Source organism: Pteropus alecto, unplaced genomic scaffold, assembly GCF_000325575.1.
Source record: "Pteropus alecto unplaced genomic scaffold, ASM32557v1 scaffold71, whole genome shotgun sequence".
Classification (NCBI taxonomy): Eukaryota; Metazoa; Chordata; class Mammalia; order Chiroptera; family Pteropodidae; genus Pteropus; species Pteropus alecto.
Genome location: NW_006433024.1, coordinates 20,295,018 through 20,307,602, shown reverse-complemented (window position 1 = coordinate 20,307,602; position 12,585 = coordinate 20,295,018). Strand labels below are relative to the sequence as shown.

Here is a 12,585-nt window from a genome sequence, read left to right as displayed (position 1 = left end):
TTCCCTTTAGCAGATTCCTTTATGCTGAGTTCACCACTTCTCAAGAGCAGACAGCTTCTTCATGATGAGTTTGGTGAAGTAAACACACGTCTTCGAGAACCCCGAGATCTCTTTGCCTTTTTCTCTGGTAGTGGGCCACTGCAGGCTCCAAGGTGGCCAATAGAATGTGAGGTCATCAAGGAAAACATTCATCATATTGGTAATGTGACTTACTTGTCATAGTCTTGCTGTTCTGACAGACTTTATTATGAGGCCTCACAGTCCTGAATGCTGAAGTACAAGGCAGGACAGATTCAACATCTCTTAGCTCACCCTGAAGTGATGAAGACCTAGGAAACTGATACACACTCACCAAAGTCAAAAGTTACACTAATGTGTAAACTGAACTGTTTCTGAGGTCGTTGGAATGGGAGGAGACCCTGTGAGAGGCCAAATATACTTAGATCTGTTTTCTAGATTATTCCTATCTCAGTATTAATATGCTTGGTTGAGTTTATAACAGTTGTATTTTTACTAGCCTTGGTATAATTAACAAACATTAAATATGCCAGAGCATAGCTTTTACTATTCTTAATTATATTTTGAGTCTATGGGAGTTGTTTTATAGGAACGGTAAAGACTTCTTTTATGACATTGCCGGTCATACCTATGAGCTATTGGTGCAAGTACGATCTTTAGCATTCATTTTATGTAACATTTTCAGAAGCAGGTTTCATTAAAAAGTGGAGACTTTTCTAATTGCTGGAACATTTATATCTATCGAACATCATGTCTCTGCTCTAGACTTCTGGATAAACTACTGGATGTTTCAGATTTTCTCACTTCTCTCTTATAATATTCATTCAATAACTATTTATTAAGCATCTACCATATGGTAAGTACAGCGCTTGGTGTTAGAGATATAGTGATGAACACAATGGAGACACCCAAAGCTCATAGACTAGTATGAAGTTAAGCAGAGAGCTTGGTCTCTTTAGGAGCACTTAGCCCCAGCCTGGAAGATCAGTGAGGGTTTCCAAGAGTTGACATGTATCTGAGCTCTAAAGGATGAGTTAGAAGTGATCCAGTTGAGAGGGTCAAAGAAAAGTATTCCAATTATAAGAAACAAAAAGAGCATGACGTGTCTGAACAACCATGGAGCACTGAGCGTGAAAGACGAGATAACGATGAAAATGTAGAGACAGGCTCAGTGTCTTAACCAGGGACAGAACTGCTCTTTGGGTTCAGAAATGCATGTGTTGGGTGTGGGGTACATTTTGAGTTGGCACAGTAGCTGAACAGTCTTAAGGTCATCTGTCCCTACCCTGTACAATTTTTAGAGAAAAGTCCAAGTTGATCCAGCCAAACAATAGGATTTTACCATTCTCTTTATAAAATAGACTAAGAAAATTCCTGTGAGGATTTTGGACTCGGTTCTAAGAGGGAAACAGAAGTGGGAAACGAATTTAATATCCAAGTTATTGCAGTGGTAATCCACTAAACCACTAAATCTTTAAAAAAGTAATTGTAAAAAAATTTTAAGGAAATTTAATGGCAATCACTTTACAGTTTAAACCAAGTTGTCAAAGCCTCATCAATCCCCATCACCTTAAAGGAAAGAAAATAGCATTGTCTTACTGAGTTGTGTCTCTATATGCCCTTGGCTTTGATCAGTGGCTATTGTACTTAAAATGATATTGAGAAATTGCCCGAATTCCATATAAGAAACCCTTTAAAACTGAATGTTGATGAAAAAGCCTTGTTTCCTCTGAAACAATTGATATCCTTGTTGCTCAATGGTAATAAAAATATGTATCTGATCATATTTTCCTGATTTTAAAAGGAAATTCATTACCAAATATTGAAGAGTTATTAAAGCAACTATTTTGACTTTTCTGGTTATTTTTTAAGTCTTCTATTTAAAGTTTATGCTTTTATTATATATGCTCTTTGTCAAAAGTCTCCCCATAGTCTTTGTGGAAAGAAGCAAGACATAATTTATAAACAAACTGGAAGCTTAGGGTGGGGATTAGGTTTGATTCAACAAAACTAGCCATTTAAAAAATTATTATAATTTTATATCAGTTCTGATAAAGTACCTTTTACAATATTTCTGATTTTGTACTTTTTAAATGTCTTGTTTCAGAGGGAGTTCCACCCGAACCAGAATATTTCTATCAACCTACAGGAAATGAAAAGGTACCAGAAATTGTAGGAGAGGAAAAAGGCACAGTTGTCTATCAATTAGATTCAGGTATTGTCATTACACTGAACAGTGAGCAATTAATCATGACAAAGTGATAATAAATAATCATGACAAGATTATAAATATTTTCTATAATAAATGTGATTTTTTAAAAATCCATAGTTTAGTGATAAATTATCTTTTCCAGACCCATCTGAATGAGAGCCCTGGTATTCATGACCAATCAGCTTTAAAATTTTAATCTTTTTTTTTTTTCATGACAGTACTTTTTTCTTAATAGTTCTAAGTCCATTTTATAGCTTCTTCCTTGTTATTCCCCTTCCTGAAATTTAGATGTTGGATCTTTGGGGAACTTGCACTTCTTTTCTCCACCTCCTGTATATACTTCAGTGAGTACTTTATATTATGTGCATATGACTGTCATTGACTATGTGGTTTTCTGCATTCGGTTTCAGGCTTCCTAGGGGTAGAATCCGTGTCTTTTATAAAAGTGTGTAGAACACTGTACCCAACAACAACAAAATACACATTCTTTCAAGGGCACATGGTAGATTCCCCAGGATACACCATATGCTAGGTTGTAATGCAAGTCTTAATACATATTATTTAAAAGGATTGAAAAGAAATACATAAATAAATACCTACTCTTTTCTCTGATATTTAAAAATAAATAAATAAATAAATAAAAAGATTGAAATGATATATTCTCTGATGACAATAAAATTAAATTAGAAATCAACAACAGAATGACATTCGGGAAATCTACAAATATTTGGAAATTGAGCAACACATTTCTAAGAAACCTGTGAGTTAAATCACAAGGAGAGTTAAAAAATATTTTGAAGTGACAAAGTAAAACAGCATATCAAAGTTTATGGGATAGCACTAAAGCACTGCAAGGTAAATTTATGGCTTTAAATGCCTATATTCGAATAGAAGAAAGATCTCAAATTACCTAAGCTTCCATCTTAATAAAGATCAGGCAAGATAAATCCAAAGCAAGCGGAAGGAAGGAAATGATACAGATAACAATGAAATCAGTCAATTAGAAAAATAGAAAAAATAATAGAGAAAATCAAACCAAAAGTTGGTTCTTTGGAAACATCAACAAAATTGACCAAACTTTAGCTAGCCCAATCAAGAAAAAAGGAGAGGAGACACAAATGATCAAAATCAGAAATGAAAGGAAATACAAACATCACTGTACAGAAATGAAAAGAATTTCAAGGTAATGCTGGTAACAACTTTATACTAATAAATTAGAAGACATAGATGAACAGGAACAATTGCTAGAACAAATTACCAAAACTGATTCAGGAAGAAATTAAAAATCTGACTAGATTATAACAAAGAAATTGAATTAGTAATTAAAAATCTTCCCACAAAGAAATCCCTAGCTCAGATGGCTTGACATGGTTTGTTTGAATAGTATCAAACATTTAAAGATGATATAATACTAATTCTTCATAAATTCTGAAAACAAAGGAAGAGAAAGAACTGTTTCCCAACTCTTTTGTAAAGCCAGTTTTGCCCTGATCCTAAGCCAGCCAAAGACATCACAAGAAAACTATTATTTTCTTATCAATATTCTTCATGAATATAAATGCAAAAATTTGCAACAAAATACCACCAAACCATATGCAACAGCATATTAAAAGGCTTATACAACACGACCAAGGGGGATTTTTCTCAGGAGTGCGAGAGTGGTTGGTTCAACATAAGAAAATCTGTAACACACCACATTAATACAGCAAAGGGAAAAACAACAACAATCATCTCAGAAATGATTGTTGTAGAAAAAGCATTTGACAAAATCCAGGCTTTCATGATAAGAACATTCAGAAAACTAGGAATAGAAGAGAATTTCCTCAACTTGATAAATGGTATTTAGAGAAAGAATGGATCTATTTCACACCCACTAAAATAGCTGTAATTAAAATACAGACAATGTCAAGTGCTGGGGAGGATGTGGAACAGGTCGTAATACTAACATTTGAGATAGAAAGGAAAGGTAATACTGAAGAGCAATGAGCCAAGAAATGTACATAAATTTTTTACTCCCAAAGAAAGGGAAGTAAATTTTTAATTAATGTCAGGATGCCAGATTAGTAATAGAGACATGGGGAGGTAAAGAAGCTGCTAACAAGGGTGATCTTTGTTATCACCAAAGAATCATCTCATGCTCATTTGTACACACAGGTACCAGAGCCAATTCGGACTTTAAAAAAAGAGTTCTCTGCAGTTGGAAAATGCTGTATGCAAGGAGTAGAAAGCAAGAAAAATATTCTCACAATTTAAAAATCAATCTCTTCTAGGTACTTATCAGAAAGGAAATCTATTTTATTAGAAGAGGAATATGTTTAGTTAGTAGAAACAAGGTGTTATATCAGTGAAATAAGGGGAGGTTTTGGAGCAACAACCTGAGGTAGGAGGGAGAGACTGCAGTGTGTTTACATTCTACAACTAGAAGAATGAAATGAGCCAGTTGTCGCAGAGGGCCCAACTGAGATGTGATTGCGCACGCTCCACTTGTAGTTGCCTTAATTATGAGCTGTCCTCATTGTTAATAATATTGCGGTGGAAAAAAGCTATATGCAATGAAGTAAATAAGGTGGAGCAACTCAGTCTACCTAGCTGCATCTTATGGAATGTCTGAGGAGGAGGTAAAGTATGAGATCTTGAGTAGACTTAGGTTATAAATAATAGGGGCTATACTGCTTTTAAAGCCTCGAGAAATTCTCAGGGTTTTCGGCCTGTTTTACCTGATTGTAGTCATTTTCGATAAGCCAGATGACCAGGAATCCACATGCTTCATCTGTTCTGTTCAGAGATATTTCTACATATCTTCCCCAGGAGGAACCCCTGAGGCTGAGAGCTCATTCTGACATGGCAGCTTTTGTGAAATAACACCCAGCTGTGGCAGCTGCCTTGATCCTGTCCTTTGGATTCATCAAGGAGAGCTGAACCCGCTTTATTAGAGGAATAAAGAAACAAAACTGAGAAGATGGGGCTCTAAGGAGGATCTGGGAGTTTGTCAGTTTAGGGGCCCCAGAGCCACTACATGCTTTGAGAATGTCTGGGGTTTCGTTTTTTGAAAAATGTTACTGTGGGCTGTGAATTGGACCGTCTTTAATGTTACCTGAGAGACTCAAGAAAATACTGCCTTTTCTATGTTAATGTCACCTGGTTGCTGGTGTGTACTGTGATTGCGGTTCCGTGAAGTGACTAAACCACATGGGTCCCCAGCTTTTACTTATGGTTTTTAATTATAGCTTTTAATTACGTGTACTCTTGCTGTTGCTTCTGTTCCTACTTCCTCTGTGCTTGTTTTCTTCTTTCACTCACTTCTTTGCATGCTCGCTCCTTTGCTCTCATTTGTTATCCATTGTTTATTATCTCAGTCTCCACAGTGACATGGTTGCAGATAGGAGCAAAAGTCATTATAATATTACTATATTTACTAATGATCTGACTATTTATATAATCAAGCCCCAAACATATTACCATTTATTTACTGTTAGCATCCTGTCCCGTGGTCAGCATCCTTCTTGATATCAGTCACTTGCTGATTGGAAGATACTGTTAACATCTGATAATATAATGCAAATAAAGTAAAAATTAATTGCAAAGTGACATTTCTAATTCTTAACAAGAAATGCAGGATTTTTTGAGGTTGATGAATGTTAGAGAATTGCTCGAATCACTTGCAAAGTCACTGACAAATGAGAACCGAGAAATCTTTTTATCAGTTAACGAAGAGAAAATCAACAAAAGATGGCAAAATAGGTTTCTCTAGGCACAATGATAGGAATATTGTGGTACAAAGAGAAGTCCTTGGGAAAACTATGAAGCCCTAAAAGAGTTTTGCAAGAGTGACTGCCCAAATCAAAGGCGTTGTGGCGCAATCACTGAAGTTGTCTGAAAAATTGCAATCCCACCAAAAAAAAATTAACAATTGAATATTATTCCAAAGAGTAGAAAGAGATTGTGATATCAACCTAAGTTTTCTTAAGTAAGATAAATTTTATAATTTTTTCTTTTACTTTCATTTTAAAGATAAAATTTCAACCCTCAACTTTTCTTTTCACTAATTACTATGATATTCTGGTTCCCCTCTTAAGGAAATTCACCCATGCCAGTTCTTCTCAAACTTCTATTTTTATTTTATCTAAATTTAGAACGATGTACCAAAAAATTATATGGAGTATACTTTATTTTCTCTTTTTTTGTTTTCCCCTTTATCTTTTTTTAAATTAATAAATAGGTGCTATTTGTTTGTTGTGTTTTTTTCAGTAAGATTGCAAATGTTTTCAGATGGTTCATTTAGAATATTATTTTGCCAATATCCTTTTAAATTAGGGTTGAAATGGGTATAAGTAGTATCTGAGATGCCACAGGTAGCCATGCAGCAAAAGAAAGCACTCTCCAGGGGTCCCCAACCCCTAGGCCACGGACAGGACCGTACTGGTTGGTGGCTTGTCAGGAACCAGGCCGTACAGCAGGTGAGCAGAGTGTAAGCTAATGAAGCTTCAGCTGTGTTTGCAGCCGCTCCCCAGCTCTAGCTAGTATCACCACCTGCGCTTCACATCAGATCATCAAGCATTAGATTCTCATAGGAGCACCAGTCCCTGGTGCCAAAAAGGTTGGGAACCATTGCTCTAAAACCATATACAGGCCTTCAAAGAAATATACTGTTTAAAATTAAAAGCCTCAGCAAGGACAATTGAAAAATTTGAACATTCATTAACCTAGAATAGTGCTGAACACATAGAGGGGCTCAGTGAATATTTGCTGGATGAATGGATTCTGAGAGGAATGTGGCCTCAATATATCTGTCATCTGCAGTGCCCACCGAAGGTTCCTATTTCAGCAGTTCCAGAGTGGGAGGCAAACGGGGAATTATTAAGGAACTCGCTGTCACGTTGCAAGGACCAGAAGATAACACTCTACTGTTTGAATCAAGGTTTGAGAGTGGCAATCTGCAGAAAGCCATCAGAGTGTGAGTAACAAAGTGGATTATCTCAAAGGGATGATGATTGAAGTGACTGAGAAGTATCTTCAAGAATCATATTAGGAGTCGTGTTTTTAAAAAACAGGTGATGGGAAATGGTTATGAGGATGATTAAGAAGAATGGAATAATTGTGACTCATATTTTTCCCCCAGAATAAAAATTTTAATTGTTCTTTCTTCTTATAAAAGAAATTAGTGCCCATTTAGAATTTGTATTAACAAAAATATGTAATGTAAAAATTGGGGTCCTATAATCATACCTCCCAATGCAGCAGCTAGTAATAGTTTGATGTATATGCATTCATTTTTTTCTCTCTCTCTTGTATTTGTAATACATACAAGTTATATGTTTTTAAAACTAGGATAATGGTATATATACATACTGTTTTGCAAATTGCTTTTATCCACTTAATTTTAGATCTTTTTCTGTTGGCAGTACTACAGATATATCTCCTTATTTTTAATAGTTCATTTTTTCTATTGTATGGATATTCCATACCTCATTTACCCTGTCCCCAGCTGATGGGAGATCGAGACGTCTATAATTTTTTGTTTAGCGAATTAACAGAATTAAACCCTTATGCTTTTATATTTTTAAGTATTTGTGGCTTTATGGGATAAATTCTAGAAGTAAACTTGTTGGGTCAAAGTGCGTGAACGCTAGGTATTATTAGTTTTTGCCACATGGCCCTCCAGCGTGATTTCAGTTCCCATCAACAGTGTATGAGAGTGCTGTTGCCCAATGTTGGAGTGTTGATGAGATGGAGGATAAAATGACATCCAGTTTTAGTTTGCATTTATTTCTTTAGTGATGCATGTGAGTGAATATGTTCTCGTGTTTGGGGCATTCGTATTTCCTCTTCTGCAAGTTAGTCCTGCTTCTTTTCAACAAGGTGCGTGCTTTCCAGAGATGCCCCCTCATCTTCAAATAATTGACAATCAGAGATAATAGCACAGAGGCTCGAGGGTCTGTACACTGGCGATGTCCAGGTTATAACTAGCCACCAACAGAGGGCTCCAACTTCCCTCCTGTCCAGTATGTTTCAGGGAATGTATTGAAGTGGTTAGAAACTGCTTGCTCCTAGGTATTCTAGAAGGATACCAAGAAGCTCACAGTGCTTCTGAACATCCTGTGCAGCGGTGTAAATTTTGAGACTCTTCCTATCCCAGACCAAATAAACTTTCTTTCTCCAAGTTCCTCTTAGCTTAATATATGAGTTGGAGAACTAGGTAAATGAGAAAATAAATGGTTGATGTAGCAGGCTTTCTCTTGTAATAAGATTTATTTTTACCAGGGAAAAACAATATTTTCCCAGATTTGTTTTTTGTGGGGTGTGGGTTTACAGAGATATTCTTCTATTTTCTCCATTACAGAGACACCTACGAGTATGAGCTCACCTTGCGAACTGACCTCTACACAAACAAACACACTCAGTGGTTTTATTTTCGAGTTCAGAACACCAGAAAAGATGTCACCTATCGCTTCACCATTGTCAACTTGCTGAAACCCAAGAGCCTGTATACTTTAGGGATGAAGCCACTCATGTACTCCCAGTTAGATGCCAACACCCACAACATCGGCTGGAGGAGAGAAGGAAATGAAATCAAATACTATAAGAACAACATGGATGATGGGCAGCAGCCCTTTTACTGTCTCACGTGGACCGTTCAGTTTCCACATGACCAGGACACCTGCTTCTTTGCACACTTCTACCCGTACACGTACACTGATTTGCAGTGCTACCTTCTGTCAGTGGCAAACAACCCCATCCAATCTCAATTCTGCAAACTCCAAACTTTATGCAGGAGCCTAGCAGGAAATACCGTCTACCTGCTCACCATCACCAACCCATCCCGGACCCCTCAAGAGGCGGCTGCAAAGAAAGCCGTGGTCCTGAGCGCCAGGGTCCACCCTGGGGAAAGTAATGGCTCCTGGATCATGAAAGGCTTTTTGGACTTCATTCTTAGCAACTCTCCAGACGCTGAGCTCCTCAGAGATATTTTTGTCTTCAAAGTGATTCCCATGTTAAACCCCGACGGAGTAATTGTGGGGAATTACCGGTGTTCGTTGGCTGGAAGGGACTTGAACAGGCATTATAAAACCATTCTGAAGGAGTCTTTCCCTTGCATCTGGCACACCAGGAACATGATCAAGAGGTGAGACCCTTTATTGCTCTTCCTCTGAATGCTGTGAGCATCATCTGATAGGGGGCAAGGTCTCCCGATGTTGCAGGAATTGAGAAGGCTCTGGAAGCCAGGTCTTTACCATGCGCACGTGGGTTTGTTCATTTTTAAACTCTTAAATCAGATCTTTACCTTTGGGTTGAAACTGGACATGCAACATTTCAACTAGAGGTATTTCACTTATAAGTGAAATGATTGAATGAAGAAGGTCAGAAGTCAAAGGAGTTCATAGCTTTTCATGATGAGACTTGTGTAATAATGACAGTACTGTATTAGTACTCGTGTATGAGGTGACAGGCAGTGTTCCCAGTGCTTTACACTTATGACCCATCTAATCCTCACATTAACTCCGTGGGGTAGGAACAATCAATATCCCCATTTTGTATATGATGAGGAAATTAAGGCCCAGAAAGTTTCAGTAACTAGTAAGTGACAGAAGAGATATTTGAACACAGGCTCTCTGGCTCCAGAGTCTGAGCCCTTATTACCATCTTATATTGCCTATCATGAAGAAACAATAATAAATCAGTTAGCATTTTTCCAAGCCTCTGTTAAAGTAGTTGAAGGCTATGACGTAATAGCACCCCACATAAAGGTGCTTCTATTTCATTGGAAACGAAGCTCCAGCATATAAGATGGTCCATACCCTGTAACCATAGCTGTGCGGAAGGGTGGGCGTAGTGTTGGGATGGTAGTAAAATGGCAAGGGCATGTGTTTAGGAGCCAGACAGGCCTGGGCGTGAGACCTGGTTTAGTTACTGGCTGGTTCTGTGACCTCGGGAGTGATCTAATATCTGCTTCAGCTTTCTCATCTGTCGAGTGGGGATAATAATACCTGCCTTGGGTGGTTGCTGTGAGGATCAAATGAGACAGTCCTTGTAATCTATTTAGCATAGTACCCAGCACATTAAAAAAAGTATGGCATTGTCTGCGGCCATGCCACCCCGAACCAGCCCTATCCCGTCTGATTTCGGAAGCTAAGCAGGGTCAGGCCTGGTTAGTACTTGGATGGGAGACCACCTAGGGAGACCAGGTGCTGTAGGTGTAAAAAATTAAAAAATAAGGGATTGTAAGCTGACAAGGTCCTTGCAATTTGTGAGATCAACCAAGGGTTGCCTCACCTAAAATAAACAAACAAATAAATAATAATAATGAATAATAAATTTTAAAAAGTATGGCATTATTGTTAACATCTTCATCCTCTCAACATGATTGTGGGGAAGATAAATAAATAATAATAATAAATAATAAATTTTAAAAAGTATGGCATTATCGTTAACATCTTCATCCTCTCAGCATGATTGTGGGGAAGACTGACTAGGAGTCCTGGGTGATCAGGAGACCAAGAAGAGCTGAGCTTTGCAGGAACTAGCCCTGGAAAGCCAGGAACCACTGCTCTCTTTGGTTCTGCTTTTTTCATCCCTGCATTACAGCCTCTCTACCTCTCCCCCTCTTTCCACAGGTCTGCACGACAGGTGCACTTTATTTCAATAGATTTTTCTCCACTTCCTTGTCAACTTATACAAGGCCTACCTACCGCCCCTTTCCATGTCAAGACTTTTCCATCCCAAGTCCCGCTGACTGTCAGGGGCACAGAATGCTGGTGGCATGTTTACAACTGTGACCGAGAGTAGGGGTGGGGTCCTTTGAAGGCCATTAGGGGTTGAAATTTCCTTAGGAGGGAAGGTATCAGCAGCCATAGTTAAGGAAGAGACTCCAAAAGATCTTCGATCATTCCCATGCATTCGGATGTCCGCTGAGTCTTTTGTTTGCCCCCCTCAATAGACTTCTTGAAGAAAGGGAGGTTCTCTTGTATTGTGATTTCCATGGCCACAGCCGTAAGAACAACATCTTCCTGTACGGCTGTAATAACAACGATCACAAGTACTGGCTGCACGAGCGAGTCTTTCCTTTAATGTTAAGCAAAAACGCACCAGATAAGGTGAGCACAGGAGGTAATTTTCTTTCCATTGACTAGGGGAGAAGGGAACTCACCGCTTCCCATGTGTAGTGTTTGATTTGCCACTTGTACCTCTTTCCATGATCTTGGATGAATCCCGGCAACCTGGACTTCAAGAAAGTTGTGGCTTTAAGAATTGCTCTGTGTCCATCAACCGATAAACATAAATAAAATGTAGTATATCCACACAATGGATTGTTGTGTGGCAATAAAAATAATTAACTACAGATAGCGTTAGGACAGGGATGAACCTTGAAAACATGATGCTAAATGACAGAAAATAGACACAAAAGGCCACCAATTGTATGATTCCATTCTACGAAATGTTCAGAAGAGTCAAATCTGTGGAGGCAAAGTAGTTTAGTGGTCACCTAGGGCTGGTGCGGGGAGGGTGGCATGGAGAGTGACTGCCCATGGTACTGGGTTTTCTTGGGGAACATTGAAAATATTCTAAACTTAGATTGTGGCGATGACCACACAATTCTGTGAATATACTTAAACCATTGAATTGTGTACTTTAAATGTGTGAATTTTATGGTGTGTGAATTATATCTCAGTAAGTTGATTTTTAAAACTTGTGGCTGCTTTGCGTGGGCACGAGTTCAAACTGTCAGTAGTAGAGTCATCTATCATCTTTAATACTGTGATTTGCAGTGGAAGCAAGGATTGAAGGACAAACAAAATGCTAATGTTATATGAGTCTCCACAGAAAAGTTTATGTAATACAAGATCACAAGTAACTGTAAGATATTAAAGGACTAATGAAAACAACTTAAGTCTTTATTAGTTGGCTGAGTAATAGCTCTGTAACAATTGGGCGTACACAGAGCACCTGCATTGGTTTAGAAGTTGGTTTTCAGCATCATAAATACATCCACAAAATGTAACTGTCATTAGAAAGAAGAAATTAGTTTGGATTTAGAAAAGTATTTAAATGATAGTGCACATTTTCTCATATAAAGATATAAGACAAATATTTTGTATCTGCTATTCTTATCTATAAAAAAGAAAAGGAAGCTTTTCTGCATCCCTCCCTCTCTCCCTGCCTCCTTTCCTTCCTCTCTTTTTTCTTCTCTTTTTTCAGTCTTCCTGTCTATTTTTGGCAGGGATCTCTTTTTCTTCAAATGAAATCACATCCAGAACCCAGTATCTAAAACAATTAAAAGCAGAGCTACACTAATAGAAGGAGGGGTAGAGGGCTTAAACCCCTGCCCATTCTGCGTCCTCCTTCAGTCCTCGGGCAGG

The 12,585-nt window shown here is 38.0% G+C and overlaps 1 protein-coding gene and 1 pseudogene across 9 annotated transcripts in view; both read left to right on the top strand.

Moving 5' to 3' along the window:
- The window catches only part of AGBL2 (ATP/GTP binding protein like 2), a 30,591-nt gene that overhangs the window by 5,709 nt on the left and 12,297 nt on the right, over positions 1-12,585 (top strand). For 5 of the 9 annotated variants that reach the window (XM_025044144.1, XM_015586439.2, XM_015586436.2 and 2 more), the window contains 5 exons: positions 11-199; positions 2,126-2,233; positions 7,031-7,184; positions 8,571-9,353; positions 11,166-11,322. In XM_025044144.1, coding sequence (XP_024899912.1) covers positions 11-199; positions 2,126-2,233; positions 7,031-7,184; positions 8,571-9,353; positions 11,166-11,322 — 1,391 coding nt within the window. The remainder of the gene's footprint in view (positions 1-10; positions 200-2,125; positions 2,234-7,030; positions 7,185-8,570; positions 9,354-11,165; positions 11,323-12,585) is intronic. The other 4 variants (XM_015586441.2, XM_015586440.2, XM_015586437.2 and 1 more) reach the window with 1 other exon arrangement.
- Positions 10,307-10,425, top strand: LOC112476690 (annotated as a pseudogene).